We start from the raw sequence: 23,622 nt of genomic DNA, 5'->3' as shown, positions 1-23,622 counted from the left end.
CATCGTTCGTGGTTCGGATACGTTCGACCGTTTTTCCAGCCGTTTGACAAATTCGCGCACTGTACAGATACGTGGATCGCGACAAAACGTTCGCACAGATGTCTTAAAAAATTGAGCTTTTTCCCGAACCAGGAACGATCGTCGGTTTTATGCAACTCGGAAACTATGAACTTTCTCTTAGGAGCGCGACGTTTTTGCAATTGCAACGTCGGTCCTAAATGTAAACGACGCGTCGTCGAATCTATCTACGACGAACGAATATGTTGATTGTGCGATTAATAATCTTTCTCCGCTAATACAGCGAACGGAAGCTGTAATTGGAAAAAGAGACATTTGCAATTTCGAAGCGATTGACGCGCGTATAGACGATGCAAATTTCGCGTAATTCGATGGAAAATGAAAACGGGGAAAAGAAAGGAAAAGAAAGGAAAGACAGATAAATCGGTATCGATTAGAAAAAGCGGGGTTCGACCTCGGGGCGACGTCGGAGCTGGTGGCAAAAAGGTAGGTTCGCGTCGACAGTGAGGATCGCGATTACGAGGAAGCTACGAGGAAGTCGGTGAAGCCCCCTCCAACGTCCTATGGTATTTCCCACTCGATTACAACGCTTCGATTATTTCCGTTCGCGCCGTATAACCGGCCATCTATTCGTCCTCGTCGGACTCGAAGGGTCGCGCGTTCCGGTGGTCCATTTGTCTCCGTTCATCGAACGCGTTATACGGCGCGGCAAGTCTGGCGCATGCGCGCTATCGCCAGTCTCTCATGGCGCGCGCGAGAGGAGTGGGGTGTGTGGCGGCAAGCTTCCAGCGGAGATCGCAACTTGCGGCTCAGTCGTTCGCCAGCTCCGACACTCTGTGAGTGGATTTTGCCGCGTAGTCGTTGTCGCGCCTTCGAAACACTCGAGTCGTGTCCGAAGTGAAAGGAAATCCGTATCGCGTATCCTCCTCGAATTCGTCTACTGATCGCCGTAGCGACCTGCGGTAGCCTCCTGTGGAGAGAATAGGGTAAAAAGGACAGAAAGAAGGGAAGAGAAGAGAACGGTAGAGAGAAAGAGAGAGAGAGAGAGAGAGAGGGAGAGTGATATTCGAGTGGTGTCGACTGTGATACACTTAGCCGCGTAGATAGCTCTGTGATATACGCGTATACACACATGGATATTTCGATAGCTCTGGACTTTTCTCGTACGGACACCGAAAACCGATATCCGTGTGCAGATATCTGCTGAACGTTTAATCGTTGTCGAACGGGGATCTCTGGTTGTGTGCGAGCAACACGGGGGATCCGTACGATTAGCGGGGATATTGGAATGGGTGTATAAATAAATACGTAGAAGGTGCGGAAGAAAGGAGAGGGAAAGAGGGACGGACGGACGGACGAACGGAGAGAGATAGAGAAGAGCAGCGGAAGAAAAGATACACGTGCGCGTGGTCGGTGTCTCGAGGATACCTGTGGATGCCAGGCTGTAGTCACGACGTATTAGGGCGCGGATTTCTGCCCGATGACCGCCGAGGGGATTCGCTTCGACTCGCTAACCGATCTACACCATTGATATTACGCCGCATCGGACGGTTCATCGGCTAAGCCGCGATCGAGGTAACCATCTTATTTTTGCTTTCTTCTTATTTCCACTTTCGCGTAATCTTTGTTCGACGTCGCTGTTTGAACGGCTACGCGAGGAAAATCCAACATTCGTCTTATCGCTTGGTCGCTTCTATTTTCCTTCTTTCCGCATTTCCTATCGCGTCTTATCGTTTCTTTCCGCGCCTGTAATTCGGAAATACGGCCGTGTGAAGCGATCTCTAGGTTATGTAAAAGATTCGAATCGTTGATAATTTAAGGCATAATAGAAGCTTTCCAGCTTTTCGTTGGAATGCTTTTAGTTGTACATTACGAGATGGAAAGCTTGTTTAATTTCGATATTTATATCCGAAAGGACGAGCAACTCGTCGTTAGAATTGCTCGTTGTCCATTGCAATCGCTATATATGCTTTTGTTACTTGGAGATATCGAGCCTCGTTACCGAACGCCAAATGCCCGATGCGTTTCAAAAGTTTGAAGGATCTTTTACGCGTTCCTACGATAATGACGCATGTTGAGATCAATTTTAATATTACGATTACACGTTTTTTATCCTATTAAACGCGATGAATTATGGAGTTATTCGTAGAATATTTTGTCGTTTTAATCAACGGCCTATTATTTATGACGACAAAAGCTACTCGTATTGATCTTATCGGTCTAGTTTGTACGTCGGTGTACATTTTCCGGAAGTACATCGTATTCGAATTAAGATACGATCCACGATATCGCGTAAATAGCCAAAGCAAATCGTTTAAAGTTCGTCCGTGCCTGTCATCGAGTTTCGTTGGACCAAGATCGGTTTGGTGGAGGATTTTCCAGCGTCGTTCGACCGTTGCAGTTAATCTACACATACATATTTATACGTTGTTTATCGACGCGAAACGTATCGATGGAATTTTTGACGCGTCGTAAACAAACTTGCCATAACCTTAATGACTCCTTTTCTTCTGTCTAATATAAGATATTTGGCAAATACGCATTGCCGCGTAAATAGCGAAAAATTGTTATCCAAGTGTATAGGTTGCTGGTCGTTGCAATTGGTTTAATAACCTAACCTACATTCCAACGGAACTACTGTTACAAGAAAAAAGACAGTTAATCGGCGTATGGGATTATAGATAACGATAAAACTTGCAACAATCTTCTCATTCTCCTCCGAGAAAGTATATCTATAAAAGCGTGTTAAAAATTCTCAATTATTAATTCCAATAATAGCTGTAATATCTCTCCGCTTTTAATTGGTATCGAGTTATTAATTGGAAGTATAACAGGAAATTCAGCTAAAATTAAATATCCTATTTTTAATACGTTTCCTATTTTAATACGAGATAGCGAAGACGAATGGAACGCGAGCGATATTTCTCTGATGTCGCGAAGATCCAGCTTGAAATTCAAACGTGTTGAAAAAATTCCAGCCGAGGTCCCTGTGAAAATTAAGTTGCAGGTTATAGTTTACGCTTGACACGATACGTAGCATATACGCGCGTTTCTAATAAATATCAGCCGTTAGTTTTTACGAGTTATCGACGATAGATCGCTTACCGTACGAGACATCGACTCGTTCGAATTATTTATTTACCGCGTTATATTTGTCGATTAAAATGCACGTTTCCGTTCTGCGTTTAAACGTTCGAGAAATGTCGCTCGCGTCCTTTCGTCGATAAGTCGAGCGTCTCTTGATAGCCCGTAAATCGCGTACAAGTGTAATTCGTTGGTTAGCTGCCGTAACAGCGAAATAGCAAGGACAATGGGAATCGGTCGGCGACGAAAATTTTATTGAAAATTTTATCCAATTGAAAAAGGGAAAGAAGCTCGACCGATTATTTAACGCTCTCGGCAAAATGAAATATTCGTGTCCCAGTCTTTAACATTTTACATATAGGCGATCAGAAATATAATTTGTTTGTTCTTACGCTCGTTCCGTCCTCGCTAATTGCTATATTATATTGCCATCTTATTGCGTTCAAGTAGACCAATAGCAAGCATAATCCGTCCGCTCGATCAGGGAATTTGAAGATTTCCTACCGACAAAATGACGCAACATCGTTACATATACGAAAAGTACGTATAGTCGAGAGTTGCAGGCAAATAACGATCGGCAGAGTAACGATTGCAAACCGTTTTTGACGATCGGGAAGCTGAAAAAACAAAGTGTTATCGTCGTTGATACGAACCGATCGACCAGGAACGTTCCGTCGCGACTGAGAGAAAGGAAAATTGAAAGATCTTAGGCGTAACGTGATCGCGCGATCGGAAAGAATCGCGAGTATAACCCGTGGCTCGTATTCGGCATTTAAAAAATCTAAAATTCTATTTGAATAAAAAAGGAAACGGAGCGAGGGATTTACGTAGCCCTGGCCTGCACAGCCGCTCTCTTTCTCTCGCGCTTACAACGACGACGCACGCGCGAGCACGGTCGCGCGCGCTCCTACTTACGCACATATGCACAATGTACACTGACGAGCGAGTATACGACGCGACGGCTAAGCGGAGCGGCTGTTGCTTACGCTCCTTGATCGTTATTCAGGAAGTTGCACGTTATCATTTACATAACACGTGAGCCCGAACAAAATCATGCATAATTCCTTCCTCCTTAGCGCGGCTGCGTTACCGCTCTTCGCTCTTTATTTTCCTTTTTCCCTTGGTTGGCAAAAAAAAAAAGAAAAAGAAAAAGAGACGAGAGGAAGAAACCGTGTGTCGCCCGTGTTCGGCAAAGCCGAGCTTCGGCGCGAATCTACGCCAGACAACAGGCTGCTTTATCCGCGTCCGTTCGCTCGCTGCTACGCGATGCCTATTGACGAAGATCCGGCAAGCTCGTTCATTCTATTCGACTTGGACGCGCTACTCGACGAGAATTGGCGCGATCTTCGCGACCGAGTTACGCGTCGCGAGATCTCAAGCCCCTAAAGCGAATTCCGAGAACGTTTAACCGCCGTCGTTGAATATTTATTTCCGTTGGTGACTTAAAAAACTATTTCTACTACGCTTTTCTGTGTTTACTAGAACGATACGTTTACTTACACGGGGCAAAACAAGGTAAAAAAGATAGTTGGAAACACAGAGGAACAAGCAAGACGTATCGATTAAAAAGCGGAGAAGCGAATCTCCGTGTAGAAAATAATAGACGGACTCGACGATCGCTGCTCGCTCGCCATCTTTCTCCGAACGTTCCCCCCTCGCCTTTGTATTCTACGCGTAATCAGCTTTCCATTCTGTTCCTGTTTACCGCTGTTCGGCCAATTTCTCGCGTATTTCGTTCTTCTCGAAACTGCTTCTCTTCCTGGTTGCTTGACAAGCGCGTACGCCTTTGCTCTAATTCCTATTCCCCTCGTCGTTTCTACGAGCGAACGTCCTTTTAGTTTTAAAAGTTTCCTTACGACCTCTCGACCGTACGTTATCGGTCTAGGTGACTGCTTTCGTTCGTGCCTCGAGTCAGCGATATACGAAACAATCGTTAAACCCGCGTATGGCCTCGCGGAATCGTCCCGCGGGCCACATGGCTCGACTCGAATCACCGCAAACAGAATCGATCGATCGTACCGAAAACAGTGGCGAGTGGCCGATGAAAACGTAGGAGGAAAAGGGCAACGTTCCGATGCCGACTGGCCGTGCAAAAGCGCGAGGATCGGGTCGAACGAAGACCAAAAGGGAAAGGTGATTTATAGTCGGAGGAATTTAGCGAACGTCCAGCAGGATGTATTTTTCGAAAATCGTGTTTCTAGACGTTCGAAGCCGCGAGCCCTTGTTTCCTCCGTCGAATCTTCTCGTTGGAATTTTCTCCGAACGATTCGGACAACGGATCTCGACATACCGGATGATACCGCGCTGTAAAAAATGGAACGTACGACTGATAAAAAAAGCACTCGATTGGAAAATACTTTTGTAGTCGGGCGTTGTTAACTCTGCGTCTAATTGCATCGTAATCTAGAAAGAAAACGTTATTTTTATAATTCGCGACTCGTTGTCGCGATACCGATAACAACGTGGACGTTTCCGCGATAACGAATGGAAGCGAGAAGAGAGATAAGAAAGTTTGCGAATGGTTATGACATTTTTTCTTCTTCTCGAAGGGAATCCGATGCTTTTGGAAAGTTTGAAAAACCGCGTTAGCCCGTAATCCGTGTGTCGCGCAACGAACACGATCGATGACACTTATCGCGTACGGTATAGAACGCGCGAGTTAAAATTGACCGTGTAATCTAAAATTAGGGGGGTAACCTAACCGAAATCCGATCGAATCGCCGATGACCCGACGATACCGGTCGAGAGGTTAAGTCGAAGCCAAAACGCGCGATCGTTGGATCGAAGGAAGAAAGAAGAGCGGAGAGTCTTGGAAAGTAATTAGAATAAAGCGGTGTATCGGTTTTTCGAGCGTGGAAGAAGGAAAAGTTTCGTAGAGTCGTAGAGAGGCTACGGAGAAGGTTGGAAACGATGGAAAGGTTTTTACGTCGATTTTCTATCGCAGTCGAGAGAGCCGATAAGAGGTTAAAGGGGAGAAACGAGAACGTGGAAGGAAGAGGAAGTGGGTGGCGAGGGTGGCGAGGGTGGCGGGAGAAGAAAGCCTTTCGAAACGTAATTCCGGCCGGAAGAGCCGGGAACCCGGAAGCGAGGGAGGAAGCACTACCGCGGCAGGGTGGTAAGGGGAATGGAAAATTCTGCGGAGCCTCGAGGGAGGGCTCGATCGATCGTTAAGATCACGGACGAGGTGTCGACGTCTAACCACCGGCAAATTTCTAGCGACTGCCTCTTTCGTTGTCCTTTGCGCTTTGCCTTTCGGAGAGGTTTCTCGCGCAACGACCGTACGAGCAAGCGATTTTTACGACTCGACGATCGTACGACGCCGGGCCTTTTTCGCGCGTGAATAGATAGTGGCGAAGCGCGAATGTTCGTTTCGGATAAGAATTTTCCGAGACGATACCGCGGTATACCGCGAACGACGAACCCGACGAAAAAGCAACCGCCGTGTATCGTTGTTGGAATTTTTCCACGCCATTTTCGGCCCGATACTTTGTTCCTACGGATACGAGTCGATCGACGAGACGTTCGCTTCGAAATTCGTACGGAAATTTTACGTTGCGCGTCTGCTGCGAATTCGCGTTGCGCGTCCTCGGTCTCGTCGATGTGCGCAATTCGATTTCGCCCAAACAGGCGGTAACGAGTGGTCGAATTACAAACATAACGAGGAATCGTTCGTACGTTCGTTTCGCTTAAAATCGTGCCAAGTGAAAACGGACGTTAAGAAGCGGCGCTGGTGTTCGATCGAGACGATGATATCGGGTGCGACGATGTACGAGCGAATTTAGGATATCGGGTAAAGAGAATAGGATACGCTGGTTGGAAGAAAAAGACGAATCGCGTAACGAGAAACATCGCGGAATACGCGTCCGGCTGTTCTCTCCTTCTCGCACCGCAGGGAAGAGAACCGGTCTGTATCCGGACCGGAAGCGCGGACCTTGGACTTTTCTTTTTCGCTATCTCCGTCTCGTTGCCTCGTTCCTTCTTCGAAGAATTCGACGAGCGGTCAATTCGATCTTCTTCTCTCCTCCGATCTCTCCACCCTTTCCCTCTTCCTCCTTCTTGGCGAGCCTTCTTTCTCGAGAGAGAGAGAGAGAGAGAGAGAGAGGTGTTCCTTCTTTCTCGTTCGTCCGGTTAATTCCAAGAGGGAGCAAAAGGAAGCAGACGCTCGCGATAGATGGCATCCGGTTCCCCTCTTTCGAGGAAAACTCGAGGAGGAAGTGGCGTTTAAAATACCTAACGCCGGTTCCTCGTTCTATCGGTTCTTTTTCCACCTTTGCAACTTCCCTTGCCGCTTAAATTACCATCTTTGTCCTAACAAAAACACGGCGAAACGCGCGCTGATCGAGGTCGGCTTGCCGCTGAGAAACAACGTTTCGACGCGACGATCTCGGATAGTTGAAGTTTTAGGGATTAGGTTGCCCCGCGAAACTTCTTTCTCTCTACTTTCGCGTCTCTTCGATCCCTCGCCTTCGTCGAGGATCGTTCGCTCGAGACTCGTTAATTTCTTGCCGCGCGTTGACCCTTTGTGCACGCAGAATCTTGATTAATCGACCGTTAGGTTATCTAAAAACCTATTGATCGAGCTGATTGAGTTAACCGTTGAATTATCAAGATCAACCGCTTGCTCGAATCCCCGGTTACTCCTTTCACGATTAATTCCACCGTATTATTCGTATTATTCGTATTATTCGTATTATTCGCGATATTCGGCCACAGCCGCGCGTACGGATTTCCAACTAGCGAACGCAGCGTTGCGAAGCGTCTCGATAGCGACAATAGCGCGTCGAATTTACGCCTGTAAATCGTTATCCGTGCGATAGAACGTGGCGCAGTCGGTGCGAGACAAACAACGGAGAATCTCGTTTTCGCTATTCCCGTTTTACCGATATCTCTCGTTGTTTCGTTTCCAAGGACCCTTTTTACACCACGTACAGGATCCTTTGCGCGTCGATTCGAAACTCCGACAAGTTGGACGTCGCGTTAAATTCGATCGGCGGCTTATGAAAGAGAAAAGAGCGGCAAAACGTAATTTACCGCGCTACTTCTTACCTTTTGTTACTTCGGTCGCTCGCGTCGTCCGTTACACCGCTCTTTCAAGTACGCGGTGCTGTTTCGTTGCATCTTTGTATAATTCACACGCCTCTTGAGTGGTTTCGTGGATCGTAAAATTTTGCGATCTAAAATTATCGTACAACGGATATCGCGGTAATAAGAGCCGACTTTAGCCGCCGTTGGTACCGCCGTACTTCCTTCGTCCTGTACTTCTAAATACAGATTTCCCGACCGCTCGATAACCCGCCAAACTTTCCGTCCTCTCGACGATACAGCTCGCATCGCGTCCAAACGAGTCATCGAGCGATCGCGTCCAAGCTCAGCGTATGTCAGTCCGTGACTTCTTAACTCGTAAGTTCGAATCGTCGTCGTTATCGCGGTCGGTTCGTTTCGTCTAAAGCCGAATCGACCGATCGTTCGATATCTTCGTTTCTTTGCACGGACGAACGATGTTTCGCGGCAGCGGAATCTACGCGAGGACATCCTTAAGACGGTCGTCGACGTTGCGGCAAACCGATTCCGTTCTTCCGTGGATGCGATTTTTCCTATTAGATCGGCTAGTTACGAGCGTGGTTGTCGCGGTAAATTGTCCCAACGTTCTTTGGAGTCGAGAGCTTGAACTCTCTCGTCATCGGCGGATTCGTAAAAGGAGCGAGCGACGAATCGTAGAAATTGGCGGAATACGCGTAAGGCGATCGTTCACTTTCGCGCGATACTAGCATCGAAAAGAATCAATTATCGTTTTCGCGAACGCGACTAGAAGATCGCATCTGCGACTTGTTTCGTCTCGCGTCCAGTCGATCGGCGTAGATCGGTTGGCGTTTGTTTTCGCGGCGTGCCTAACCGCTAACGTCGAAGAAGGTTACGGTACCGCGACGTTCGTAAATATTTCCGCCGCCGCTCCACTCTCTGTACATCGTGTTAGAAAAAGGGGAGAGAAGAGTTGGGTCGTTAACTGGGAAGAATCTATTTTTCTTATTTATCCCGACTCGCGCGCCAACGATCGACACATTCGGCCGAGACGTTCGAATCGCGTTGCGGTAAGGTTGCTTATTTCGATAAACAGCGTCTATTTATAGCAAACAATGCGAACCTGCGTGAGAAAATCGGACGGAGGACGATCGGCAGGTGGTGACGTTCGATCCGCCGCGTTGGCGTCCAAGAATAAAGCTAACGCGAATAAAAAGAATGGCAAAGTTTTTCCTCCCATTTCCGTATTTTCCAACGTTTGACCAGCGACCGATCGGCATCGCGATGACACTCGTACAGGCGTAAAGATGGAGCGGGATTTTCGTCGATTTAACGACGTTTTACGTGTTTTTATACGAGACGGTTTTATAAATTTGACGCGGTAACGTACGTTAACCGCGCGAAAAGTTTCTTCCTACGGCCCTTGTACGTACGCTTTTACTTTCGTCGACTCCTTCGTTCCGAAAACACGATTCCTTTAATTACTGTCCGTCTCGCGAGTGCGTAAGCGTGTCTACGCCGTATACTAAATTTCAAAAAATATGCACGCGCGTACTCGCCTTTAATAGAACGTAATTTAATGTGAAAATTATGGAGGAAAAGAGCGGCGCTGATTTTATCTTTCATGGCCGGTAATCAGAGCATCGTGATGCGACGCGATCGATCTTTCCAGGGCTAATCCGCTAAATTCGATCGCAACGCGATACAAAGAAATCGGCCTTCGTGATTGTCCGAGCTCGTACGACCGTCCCTCTTATTCGCAAAGTTTCGTTCGTTTCTAGTTTGTAAATTAGAAATCGGGCAAAAGGGATTTTCCTACACTGGTGCGGGCACTGTCGACGTTACGGAGACTATCGAGTAGCGTTATCTGGAATACCGATCGACCGTGTATGCGATGGAAAAAAGAAAGATACGCTGCTCTGTCATAGATAATTTCCATTTTTATCCCCATTAATTAGAGTGTCTTATCTGGAACTCTTTCGAGATACGATCGAGTATTTAATGTAACGTAACGTAACGTCTCGTACGTTGCAAATTCTCATTATTTCTCGTTAGAAATTCTCGCGACGCGTCGATCGCGAATCGCCGATACATCGTAGATGTAAAGATTTTACGGGGTTTGCGCTGTAGCAGCCAGCCGAAACGCGTACGCGCGAAGCAAGTGGAAAAAGAAGCGCCTGGACGGGAGGATAGGCAAAGAAGATGGATAAACCACGACCAGGAAAGTGGGAACGTTCCCTGTCGAGCGAGAGACGTCTTGTTCCGGGAGAGGCGCGGGTCGGTGCTCCTGACTAAACGGTCGAGTAGCGCGTGGATGTTTGAAGAATTCTTGCGGTACACCCGGTTGAAAATCGTGGATGATAGCCAGCGGGAGAGAAAGAATAGAAACGAGTAAGAGGGGAAAATAAAGGAAAGCCACGAAACAGGCACGTTGGATACGTTTCGTTCGTACGGATGCTCGCGTTATTCGTTGGTGCATCGACGAGCAGACGCCTTCTTTTTAAACACACGTGCGTATTTTTGCTGTACGTACAACAGGCGGTTGGCCTTAGTTTTCCCGGTTGTAGGGAAAGATATCCTGCCGCTCGGCCTTGATTCTCAGGCTGAGGCGGGCTAGCGCTAACTTAGTAGCGCTATTAATCAGCCGCCGCGAGGCGGCAGCCTCCGCAAATCCCCTTATCGGTATTAATATAAACAATGCCGGACGGCCGCCTCACGGCGGCTGATTGATATTGCCACTAAAGCGATCCAGCTCGAGAACTAAGACCGAGCGGCGGGATATTTTTGCACGTAGCTGGCAAACTAAGCCAACCGCCTAGTTGCCCGCAACGACGAAATTTACGACACGGTTGAAAATCGTCGCGATTTTCATCGGCGTCTCTTTCGATGCCCTAACAAATGACGCGTTGTTCGCGTGGGTCCATCGCTCGACGGTACATACGACGAAACGTAGCCGGCGGCTTGCGACTAAATAGTCGCGTGTTTTAAAAATTTGTCGCCGCCCACCGATTGCGATCCGTCTAGCGAGATAGCGAAAGACACGCGTCTCTACAAAAGACGTAGAGAAAGGGGCGCGAGAACAGGCGGATCGCCGACGAGAGAAACGAATCAAAGCCAAAATCACGAGAGAAGAAACTCTCTGTTCCGTGTGGACAGAGAGAGAGACATCTTCTTTCGGGAGAAAGAAACACCTTTGGAGAGCAAAGTGCATCTTCGGAGGATAGTTTTCAAGTTTACTGGGCCACTCGAAAGAAACCTTGTGTGCCGAGACGAGGGTGGCTGGCACGCTACGGTGCAACGTCGAGGGATGTCGTGACAAGAGGAACGAGTGGCGCTGGAGAAAGAAGGAGAGCGAGGAATCGGGAGGAAAGAGCGAGGCGAGCGAAGGGATAAAGAGAGAAGAAAGAGGCTGGTTCCCATGAGGAGGAGCTCTGCTGCCGAGTGACGAGGGTGAAGCAGCCTTTTTATCGACTTCCGGTCGGCGTTAGTTGCACGCACGTGCATCCGAGGCCTCGATGCTCTCTTTGTACCTCCGCAGAGATTCTCATTCACCCTCGATCTTTCGCGCTCTCCTTCCTCGCTTCTTCTCGAGTAACAGGTAGTTGGAAAGTTCAACGAAATTTCTGCCCGATAAAAAGCTTTTCCATATCTTTCGCCGCCTCGTATTTCTACGCTTTTACGCGCTAGCGTTTCCACGGTATTGCAGTTAACTGCAGTTAACGGGTCCCTTTTACGTTCGAAATTATCGCGGCGGTGTTAAATCGCGTCACTTTCCTCGGTATATAAGGACGTCTGATTTTCTACCATTTTCCTTCCACGAACAGTTACTCGTTCGATAAAGAGAGCTACGTAAGAATCGTTTCGTTAAATGGAACGGAGCAAGCAGCGCGAAATCTTTATAATCTTTAAAACCAAAGTAAGTCGTCTCCCAATGTATAACGTTTCCTGCGAAAGATCATCGTACGAGATGTTACGTTCCGTCGTTAAAATAGGGTACAGGCGATCGATATTATCGTCGATATTTAGGGTTCTCAACGTTATCGTTCATCTTAAATATCGATTTGTTCGAAGAACGTAGAATTTTGTGTCTGTGATCGTCGGTCGATATGGAAGTACATTATTACAAAATTTCTATCTAATTCTATCTAACGTTTTACAAACGTTTACGCGTACGTCGCGAACAGACGTAAGTTACGAATCGTCTTACGTATATACTTTGGTTTAAAGATATTTCGATTTTAGTTGCAGCAAATTTGGCGTAACGAGAGACAAGGAACGGATAAATTCTCCGTACATTCTCCTCTGTGGTTTCTTGTCTTTTAAATTCGACATTTTCCCGTCCAACTACGCGACATCGACCAACTTTGAAAACGTATCGAACGGCGTGGAAAAAATTACGGCGTTCCACTTATAGAAACTAGTACGACAGCGCGATAGTGCGCGTTAGACGGTGCAAAATTTCCTTCTACGATTTTCCTCCAACTTCGCTCGCGACCAAGTTACAGCCTGTCCCAGTTGCTAGAAACACCCTGTATAACGGAACGCGCGAGGAATAACGTTTAATCGTGTTTTTTTCCGGCAGTAGTTCCTAGTGGCGCGGCGATCGAGGGTATAAAAGAGGGCGGAGAACACTAACCACGTGGGTCGGTCGTTCGTCCGATAAACCTCTGTTCGACGACGTGTCACTGACCCTCTCTTCTCCAACCTCTCTCCTCGCTCGCCACTCTTCTTTTCCCTCTTTCTCCATTTTTTTAATTCGTTTTCGCGATAACGATTCGACACGAACGGTCTCTTAACCGTACTGCGTTCTTTCGGTCGTTTGCGACCCAATCGTACGTACCGTTCTAGCGTTAAAAAGTGTCTCGAGTTCGAACGAAACGCGTATGCCTGTTTCGTTTGCCGAGAACCTCGCCGGTCGATCGAGTCCTATTCTCCTGCTTTTCTAACTAGGCTGGCGCCTTTGTATTTTTTTCAAGTTGGCAGCTACCGCTTTAGGTTAAGTTGGCGACATGTTACGATTTGAAAGAACCGCCAAGAACCTTCCATCTTTTCTTTTTCCTGTTTTCGTTCGCAGGGTACGCGGTGTGTCGCGTGTGAATTCGAAAAGAAACGTTTCGTATTCGTTGCAGCCTGTTTCTTCGAACTTTTCGACGACATATTTCTAACGGATCGAAACGAGCCTTCTCCTTCGTTTGGTGCTAACGAGAGAATTATATCGAAGCCAAGATCGCGAATCGAGAACGCGAGTGTCGCAGTGGGGTTAGTGATCGTTCGAATTCGAAGATTGCAAACACGGCTTTTGGTTCCGTGCGTGCATATGGACGATTAACGAAATGAATCGTTATAATCGCTGTAACGATATCGCATGATCGATGTACACGCGTGGATTTCCATATTTACGTAACTGGACAGACGGACGAAGAAAGACCGGATTATAGATGATACGCCAGATAGAATCACCGCTTACTGGGAATTTCATGGCTTCGAACGTGAATTATCGCCGCGGCATTTCCTGTAATTTAAACGATATAATGGATTCGAAAGAGCTTTCGCGGCGCACGAAAGTTCACGGGCAAACGGTAATCATTTGGGAAAACACGAAACGTTGCGCGTACTTTTCTCTAACTTTTACGTACAATTATAACGCTGCTACTATTACGAGTGATATGAGTGATATCCTTCCAACTTTTCAGCCGAAAACCCTTCGAATCGTGACTAATGCTCCTTGGTATATCTCTAACCAGACGCTTCACGAACGTCTTAAGATCCCATCCATCGAACACGTAATTGGACTGGATGCAGTAAAATACGAAAATCGAAATACGAGTCATGGAGAAGGAATCCCCGTATTAAGGTATCAACGAGCCAGGTAAAAGTAGAGAAAAAGATACAAACGGTTGGTCGAAGGACCTGGTCTGATAATATAATTAACGGTTAAACCGTTAAAAGGTAATAACGTGTGCCTAATCGAGTTGACCGTAGCGCGTTTGCCCCGTAAAATGAAATAGACGGATATGTGTATAAATGTATAATTACAAATTCGGTTACCTGAAAAATCGCATCTTTGTAATCCTTGATTTTTGACTTGTATTTGTCAGTTGTATCGCGAATTAAGGCCTATAATTTATATATATATATATATGTACATACTTTAGTATTTGCGTAACGAATAATAAAAATAACGAATATGATACAATGGAAAGGAACGACTAAATATGAAATTCTAATAGGACGTCGAATAAAATTTTATTCGTGACTGATTATTCGACTAAAAGTTTATTCGAATAACGCCCATCGTGACGCACGAGCACCCAGTACCGTACGCACCGTTAAGCAAATTATCTAAATCGACATCCGCGTCATTTGGGGGACTTTAAACGACGAAGATCTGCGTGCTAGCGTACCTCTATCGTCCGCGTGGCTGCTTCTCTGTGAACGCGAACGCTGTGCGAACACGGTATCGGTTTATCGAGCGATTCGTCGGCGTGCAAAAAGTTTCCATGCTTGTTCTTAATTGCGATAACGCGGAGGCCATAATGCGTTCACCGTTGCACGAAGAGTGGCGTCAAACTGTTGCAGCGGCGGCGACATTCGCGTCGACGAACCGACCAAGATTCGCTTAAACGGGTCTCGATACTGGCTACGGAACACCGAGTCGGAAATCGAGTCGCGAAGGATGAACGCGGAAGACGAAAAGGTCTTCGTTGTCTTTGTCTTTTACGACTGATTTTCCCCGCCTTTTTCCATATCCGGACGCGGCGGGCGAACAGTAGCTGGTAGGAAACAAAGCTGACTCGAGCCGTGGACCGACCGTTGGGATTCGAAGGACCACCGCGGATCAGACGAGGATATTAAATCGCCGACGATCCGCGCCGATTCTCCCGAGCGAACGGTGTAGATTCGGCTTAACTCGCTACTCGTCTACCGCACTGGCTCTGTTCGAACCAGCCTCTACCAGTAAGTGGACGGACGTTGATTTGTTTGCGTAGTGCGCTACGCCAGTGGCTGCTATCTCGGCCCGCATCTCTCTTTTCTGCTTCTCTTTCTCTCTTTCTTTCCGCCCGCGGAGGAACGAGAAAGCACTTCCTTGTGAGTTGGCGAGAGCGTGACGTAAGCGGACGCGCGAGCATCGGGTTCACCGACCAACTCAAGGTCGCGGAAACCCAGCTTTTCTTCTTTTCCCCGGTCCTCTTTTCGTTTCCTTCGTTCCACTCATCGAGTTGCAGTGGTTCGCCAAACTGTTCCAACGTCTAGTATTTTTTCTTTTTATATATATATATATAGAGAGAGAGAGAGAGAGAGGAGAGGTTCATTTATCCGGATTGATAGGGAGACAAAACCGTTGGGACAATGGAATTTTCGAATAACGGAACAATCGCTTTCCCGATATGAAATTTCGTTTATTCGAGTACGAACGAGGACCGATCGATAGCTTCTTTAAACGTATACCTTTGATATTATCGTATTATCTTTTTATCGGCCGCCAAGTCGCGTAATTCGTTCGATAGAGTCACGTTCTTTTCGCACTTGGAACTATCGAGGCTCTTTTTCGAACGCCACGAGTGCCTCGGCATGCGAAGCCATCTCTTCGCTGCCACTTTCGTTTGCTGTTTCCATTCGTGTAAAGTCGTCGTTATTATCGTATTTATCGGAACGAAACCATTTCGTTACATCGGTATACTCGAGGTTTTTCCACTGTCGTTAGCATCCGAAGAATCCACGCGCTTCGGATAAATTTGACGATAGACGATAGTAGGTAGATGGGTAGACGAGGAAAGGATGAAATTACAAATACAACGAAGAATTGTTCAAACTCAAACTTTATTTATCATCGATTGTTTGTACCTTGTCGTGTTACGCGTGTAACTGGAGTTGCGGAAAGTTATGTCGGTCAAAAGCGGGTCGCGAGTGGAAAAAATGTAAGAAGCGTTCATCTATAAAATGAGAGAGAAAACTGTGAATACAAAAAACACGACCGAACGGCGATACTATATCGAGATAATAGAGAAGCAATGACGTACGGCGATGTATCGTATATTGGCAATTTTTGTTTGCGAGACGGTCGTGGTATTGGGTTATCGGTTAGTGGTACGAAAGCGGCGCCACTACAGTTTCATTTGACGCCACCTCAAACTGTATTACTTCGCACAGCTTGCCTAATCAATAGTAATAGCGACTTCGGTTATCGTGGAATTTTCAATGGAAAACGTTTCCTTCGCTTCGTTTTACGCGTCGTATGTCATCGTTGTGTAAACAGATTCGTAAATGCACGTCCATACTCGACAAGTTGCACGAGTACACGTTAAAACGAGTAAAACGCGTCGTACGAGAATACGTCCCAGGTACTTTAGTTTTCGAATTATGGACGACTACGGAAAACGGTCAAAGCGTATGTCTGGTGCCTGACACGCGCAATTGTACGTTTTAGCATCGAGTACGTACCAGCATGGAGCTTGTCTCGAGATGTAAAGCTAGCTGAATCGATACGAAGCAGGTAGTGCTTCTCGCCATTATATCCTTACGAGTTTCGTTATTTCGCTATTGTTTTACTAGCGGAAAAAAGCACAAATTGCAAAGTTTGCACGATCAAAATGAAAATACGCTACGGCTGTGTATTACAGGCAACGCTTAGAAAGCCCCTGTAAGCGTTGAAAAATATTGCGATGCAAAGTTACAGGAAGCAACTCGTATCGTATTGCTTTTTTAAACGAATTCCAAGTTTCAGTGAAAAATTTGCATCGTATATCGAGTTTTGCTTTATTTTTTTTATTTCGAATATCCGTTTATATTCGTTTTTCCATGTCTGGCCAGCGTTCCTTGCCGACGTACGTAGGCGTACGCTGAATTTTCCGCATAACCGTAGATGGAATTAAAGCCTGATAACGTTTCAGAATGCAAGAGGACGATACTTTTGGCTGCTGCGCACGATTCCATTGACGAGAGCCTCGCGTTCCCGCCCCTTTTCAATTCCAAGGAAAATCGGTTATCGTATCAAGACGTTCCGGAAACAATCGGCTCGATACCGGCGTTCTCGTAAAAGGCTTTTGCGCCAGATAAGCACCCAAACCTACGTAAACTCCCGTTTAAACGATCATATACGCGGCGTTGCGAGGAAATCTGTGTAATCGGTGATTTACGTGGCGCATGTGCGATAGATCATCGTGCAGTTGGAGCGTAACGAAAATTATAGAGGAGGTAAGCAGAGTGTACCGGGACCGGAGAAAGTTTTCCCTCGTTATTCTCTTCTCTATAGACGCATCGTTGTTATTATGTAATTTTCTCGTACCGTCTCCTATGCTTGTCTTGCGAAATTCGGACGATAGCTTTTCGAACGGTCGACGGCCGCCTCTTCTTTTGCTTTTTGCGTCGATATCGCGTCTCCGGTCGTACGGAGTGAGATCGCGCATCGACCAGGGTTTGGCGATTCGGAATAGACGCGTTTCCACTTCCGGGACGAGAAGAATTCTCTATCGTTGTCGAGCTACGACTCGACCTAATTGCTTGCCACGTTCTGTGCGTGTATCCGATGTATAGAACGTGTAGGGTGATTGATAGATACGCGTCCGTGTTCGAGGAGGTGAACGCACGCGTTGAAACAAGCGCGAAGACGTACGTCCTGCGAACGTACGTCCCGTGTACCCGAGTTACAGATAAATTAGAGAAATGGTTGGAAGCGTGTGCCTTTGTATCTGGATATTTACACTGTACGCCCTAAGGCCCGGGTACACGCCGAGACTCGTTGTCACGCGTGCATCGACGCTTTTCGTCCGGTCTGTGTCGATTTCGGTGTTTGCCTGCGTTCCTATCGTCGACGTTAGAACCGTCCGACTAGAACCGACGTTAGAACCGTAATTCACTTCGAATAAAATAATTTTCCGTATTAACGTTTCCGCCAATCGTCCAGTCATACATACACATTTGCCATTTGCAAAAATCAAGGGCACTTTGATTTCTCGTTGGAAAAGCAAAGTTTCGACAATTTTTCCATCGCTATATGTACGCAATAAATAACGGCAAATTACGAGTAATTTGATCTACGGTTATAATACAAAGAACGTTAATACGTTAATGGACGATATTAATATCTACTAAATTGTAAGAAACGCGAACGTAAGTACGATATCGGATGATATCGATAAATCGTCGGTTTACACGCATAACTACGTGAGAAGTAAAATTCCAAACGTTTTTAAATTCGAACAATGGGAATATGTTTGTCGAAGGTATTGCCATCTCGAGTGTACATATGTACTCTTATTTTTGTCGCGGACGATGTTACATGGAAGCGTGTTGTAGTTATTGATTACGAAATGTCAAGTACGAAAGCCTTCTTTTAATCCGTTTTATACGCGGAAGTGGACTGATAACGTCGGGTAACGTGATCGACACTTTATTCTTTGGTTTCGCGCGGCTTCTGTTTTTTCGTTGTTGTTCTTTCCTTTCTTGTTTCCTGATAAACGTCGAATCTTACGTGGCCAATTTATATCAACGTTTGTACAAGTGAAAACCGACATGGCTTTTGTAATTATTCGCTTTCTCAGAAGTGAGTCATAGTCAGTGTGTTGGGCATTATCGAGTAAATTCTCGATTATATAATTATTTGAATAGAGAGCCGTTCGTTATTCGATAGTTGAAACGAAAGACAGAGACAAGTTATTTGTTGCTTAAAATACCAAAGTTAATTACCGAAATTAAACGTTGTTTGCGAACAGACCTCTATTTTTCATTTCCTATTATTATCATCTATTTTTATTAAACGGTACCATTCGACATTTAGTATAATTAAATGCAAACAAAAAGTAACATTTTATTTGCGAGTAAGAAACAGTAAATACGTTATTTTTCGCGTCGTTTAAACGAGAAATTTAATTTTTATTAGCAACTAGATAGAACGTTATTTCAATCTGTTATTCGTTATTCAACGGGTACGTAAAACTTACCAGCGCAGCGTTAATTTTAATAAAATTAATGGTACTTTGTCTACCATAAATATACCTGTGTTGCATAATTCGCAGTAATAGGAATTACGTATATCGTAATTTGAAAATGCTGCTGAATTATGCAGTAGAAAGAAAAGAAGCAGGTAAAATCTCTTGCGAAACGGAATTGTTTTTCGAATAAAACTGGCGACATTTAAAATCGTTTGGGAGTTTTTCGAGGCACGGCCAACCTTTTCCACGAGTCGATCAACAGCTAATATAATTTGTATTACGCCGGTAATAAATCAACTTATTATCAGCGATGTATCCTCCGTTATCGATGAATCAATAGTAGATTGCCACATAATGAAGCTCGACAGGAATTAGCGAAAACTGCGAGTAAGATAAAGAAAGCGAGAAGGAGAGAGGAAGCGGTCGAGTACCCGGAAGAAAAGAGAATCGACTCTTGGCTCTGCGATAAATCTTAAATCCTCCTCAAGGATCTTCCGCCTTCTACCGTTAACCAGAACGATTTCGTGCTTGGCTCGGAGTTCTCTTATATTTTACAACTGCCTCTTTTTTCTTTTTTTTTTTTTTTACGACCTTTATTTTGCTTCGAATCGCGTGCATCAACCGCAAACTCGCTTTTTTTTTTGCAACAGTTTTGCGACATACGCGCAAACAGACGAATCTGTTTTGTTTACAAAGGAGGAAAGGAGCATCGTCGATCGGACGTTTCTTCGGTTTAGTCGAGCGAGCGAGACCCGATAACGATCGCGATAGTCAACGAATTATAGTCGAAGCTGAAAGCGCTCGTTCCTCTCCGACGAGGAAAGTTTTAAGCAACCCGTGAGCCCGTGGATAGCGTTTAGCCAACGACAAACGGCGTGTAGTCGCGTTGAACGAAAGAGAAGAAGAGAAGAACACGCAGTTGCGGTAAATCCGAGTTTTCGTTCTTTTCGTATCTTTGGTTCAATTTTGCGCTCGCGGAATACCTTTTCTTAGGTGACTCCGCGTTATATATTGCGACACGGTAGCCTGAGCAACGTCGTTTATCGCTAAAAATTGTCTGCTTTTCGCATACGCGGAAACGTGCTACGATTTTGCAAAAAAGTCATTCGCTGTATCTTTAGAACCGATAAATAATCGATAACCGTAATCCGTCGAAGGCGACAAAAATCGAATCACCAAGAAAGTAAGATTCTCTTAAATAGCGCTAATAGGGCTAATATCGCGGTAGGGCTTTGATCGAGAGCGCGATCTTTGCCGCGTTTCGCGTTTCAACGGAACATTACGATTTGCTAAATATCGAAATAGCGTTTGCCAGCAAACAGTTGGCAGAAAGCGTGGGGGACGGCTAATGTCGATCAAATTGTAGTAGTTTCCTTCGGGTTGTCGTTAGTTACGCAACAGCTTCTATGAATAAGACATAACGAACCTCTGACATTAAGGAAGATCGGGGAGAATGTTCGCTTCCTATCTGTTTATGTTTATATTTACATTTATCGCTATTCCAATTCAGATTACATGCCCCTCTGTATGTATGCGTATCTCCGTTTGTACGAAGCGATATATGCGTGTTTTTTTAATCGTTTCCTTTTGCTAATTTTGCTCGTTCTTGCCGTCTTGTTTTTTTTTCTATTCCCACTGCGTGACCTTTGTACAAAATTTTTCTGTGTGTTAAAGAGACGCGTTATAAATAAGAATATCGATAAATAACGCTCGCGTTAAGAAATGAGATAATTTGAACGATACTACAACTGCGATATTTTGATGTTCCAGTATAGTCTATTTGGCGTTCTAATTTATGTTCAGTCGCACGTATATGTATATACACGTATAAATTATTATTGTTATATTCGTTAGCTTTTCCTTTTAACGACTAGCCTCGCTACGTTTTTTCTATCTGTATCTCTCTCTCTCTCTCTTTGAAAGAACGATTTCGGTCTTATCGTTGCATTGTAATTTTTAATGCGTGAATCAACGAAAACGTTATGACTCAGAATATGTATAAAACGAGTGAGTCACCGTCTTTAGCGGAAATTGAGATTTTTCAATGCGACGCTAGAATTCCAAAGGGACGATCTTCACGGTGTCTTCTTTGCCGCAATCTTCGTTATCGATTCGTGGAACAAAAATTTTATGGCGCACACTTTGTTTCTGTATTCTCGTAATGGAATAGGGTCGGAGAAAAGGAAATTCGTACTTACGATTATATTTGCGTCAAGCTATCGAACGATAGACCTTCTCGATGTGTCGAATTCGAGAGAAAAAAAAAAAAAAAGAAGAGAAAGAGATCGGCGATGAGCCGACCAAATTACAGAGTATCGCCAAAATATCATCGAGTATAACTCGATGAAACGGTATTTAACGGAGCAAAGTTTGTCGAAATGGCGCGCAGAATCGATAAACTCGTAGCCTGCGATAGGACAGAGTCGCTGTGGTTGTAGCGCTAAATCCTAAAAATTATAGCGGGCCTTAAGTACCTACGCTATCCAAGTGCCTACCTAGTGCATCTGAATGAAAATCTTTTCATCGGCAAAGATAATACTTGGCGTTTTCCGCCGGGCAATACGCTCTGGTAAATTATATACGAGCAAACTGTAGAGCGCAGAGAATGGCTGATATCGTTATTTCCCTTTGGTTTCGTCGCTTTTAATTGCCTTTAATTGCGTTAATTGCGTTTCGATAGACGTTGTTGCGCATTCCTGATATCGGTCGTTAGCAGCCAGCGGATTTTTACGCGGATTCACATTTTTGCAAACACCATCGAACAACCTGCGTGGAAAATACTTTTTGTACGCGCGTTTTCTAAAGCTTCGCGCTTCGAAATCTCCTACGAACGCGTGCAAAGGTTATTACGTCAGGTACTTGGTTGAATTCCATTAAATACCGTTAAACGTCGTTCTTTCGACGAACAAAGGGAAGAAAAGAAGACGGCGGTTGGGTGAAGAGGCGGTAAAAACAAAGTCGCGTAAGTCTGGCAGAACGAAATCCGGTAGACGGAATGTGATCGATCGAGCATCCAGAACGGGCATTTCCGGCTTGGAGGTTGCGACGAGCCAACGAAAGGAGGAAGTTGTACCGGAAGTCGTAATCGACGCGAGAAACTGCTCGAACGATCCTCCAAACAAAAACTGCCTTTCAGGCCTTCGGCAATTAGGACGTTCGAAATCGTCCGCGACCAGTTTATCTCTCGCCGCGTATCTTTCCTATCGAACGTTATATCGTGTAACGAGACAACGCGGAATTGCACACGCTCCAACGTAATACGCCGTTTATCGATTATATTGGGAAAATGGAAATAAAGGAGAAGCGTACTTTGCATCGATAGTACGAACGGTGAAATCTCCATACGAGAGATGTACGATGCCCGCGTTTTCCTCGTTGCTCCTTTAACGAATAAGCGTACGATTACGCATCGTGAATTACGTTAGAGCAAAGCTGTCGCAATGCGTATCCAATTTTTACAAGTTTCCACGTTCGTCCGTCTTAACGCGAATAATAGTCGTGGTATTGCTATATGATATCGCTGTTTTATCGCGTTACATCGTAATTACTTGGCTCTCTGGCGATAATTGGCGTGCATCTATCCTGCTGTGTACGATACAGTGGTAGGTAGAGCAACGTCCGGATATGTGGCCAGCGGCCGGCACCGTGTTCGCTCGTATATCCGGAGACGCGACATTCCGAGAATTAACCCACGTTATTCGACTGTTGCTCGCGCGTCAAGGGTAAGAGCAGGCAGTGGGAAATAAGATAGCGCGGCAGAGTCCAGGTCATTTCCCTCTCTTGCTACTTCTAACGACGTATTACGTGGAAAACTGTTGGTCGGATAGCGCGGCGTTTCGGTCCTACGAATCTCGACGATCCGACTAAGACCGTCTAATATCGTCGTACCGTAACGTACCGTAACAAAGTGGGAAAAAAAGATTATCTGTATTTTAAATTCGATAGCGGGTCGAATCGCGTCGATACGGATCGCAGATAACGCCGAGGCCTGCCTCGAACTACCAGTTTCAGAAACTGGTGTGAGGACAACTCGGTGTTATATCCGTATCCGGCCGTATATCCCCGCCTATGCGTATGTGCGTCGATATCTCTACTTAAAAATATCTTTTCCGCGGAGATATATCGAGGTTTTGTTATTCGTGCGAGCGCGGTCTGCCGACTTTTATGGGCGATTGCGCGCGAGCGAAGATGCATTCCGTTTCTTTTCTGCTCGCGACGATTGGCAACGTCCGCGCGGCAACTTGCCTTCGTTTTTCTTCTCGCGTGTGTCGTATAAAAAGCGACGAACGACGTAATCGATAGCTTCGCAAAAATAGGTCCACGCGACACGACGTAAAACGTAAAGTCGATCGGAGGGAAAAAAAAACGGCGGAGGGGTTTGGGTGTCGTGGCGCTTCCGTTCTTTCCTTTTAACGTCATTCTCTCTCTCTTTTTTCATTCCATGGCAAGTTTCTTTCTCCGTCTCGCGATCGGTTCGCGTGGTCGGCGCTTCCCGAACGAGAATTTCCTGGTGCGGAACAATGGCGCAACGACCTTCGCGTGCCAATATCTTTGCCTTTCCTTCGCGTCT

General features: G+C 45.7%; 2 protein-coding genes across 3 annotated transcripts in view; both read left to right on the top strand.

Moving 5' to 3' along the window:
• The first annotated feature begins 1,018 nt into the window (after positions 1 to 1,018).
• Positions 1,019 to 23,622, top strand: part of LOC117211907 (ets DNA-binding protein pokkuri-like) — a 28,530-nt gene continuing 5,926 nt past the window's right edge. Inside the window, exon 1 of one of the 2 annotated variants that reach the window (XM_033456225.1) lies at positions 1,019 to 1,593. The gene's annotated coding sequence lies outside the window, so the exon portion shown is untranslated. Of the gene's footprint in view, positions 1,594 to 17,193; positions 17,317 to 23,622 lie in introns of those variants that run through there. The other variant, XM_033456226.1, reaches the window with a different exon arrangement.
• LOC117211912 lies at positions 13,427 to 17,095 on the top strand. The gene is made up of 3 exons (XM_033456232.1): positions 13,427 to 13,700; positions 13,815 to 13,975; positions 17,013 to 17,095. The coding sequence occupies exons 1-3, from the start codon at positions 13,560 to 13,562 to the stop codon at positions 17,056 to 17,058; spliced, it is 348 nt and encodes a 115-aa protein (XP_033312123.1). The 5' UTR covers positions 13,427 to 13,559; the 3' UTR covers positions 17,059 to 17,095.

The sequence above is a fragment of the Bombus bifarius genome, unplaced genomic scaffold, assembly GCF_011952205.1.
Source record: "Bombus bifarius isolate JDL3187 unplaced genomic scaffold, Bbif_JDL3187 scf7180000008265, whole genome shotgun sequence".
In the NCBI taxonomy this organism is placed as follows: domain Eukaryota; kingdom Metazoa; phylum Arthropoda; class Insecta; order Hymenoptera; family Apidae; genus Bombus; species Bombus bifarius.
This window is presented reverse-complemented; position numbering and strand designations above follow the sequence as displayed.

Coding starts and splice junctions, on each gene's coding strand:
- LOC117211912 (XM_033456232.1), top strand. CDS start 13,560: ATGATACGCCAGATAGAATCACCGCTTACTGGGAATTTCATGGCTTCG. Junction 13,701..13,814: donor CGAAAGTTCACGGGCAAACG/GTAATCATTTGG, acceptor CCAACTTTTCAG/CCGAAAACCCTTCGAATCGT. Junction 13,976..17,012: donor GAAGGAATCCCCGTATTAAG/GTATCAACGAGC, acceptor ATAACGTTTCAG/AATGCAAGAGGACGATACTT.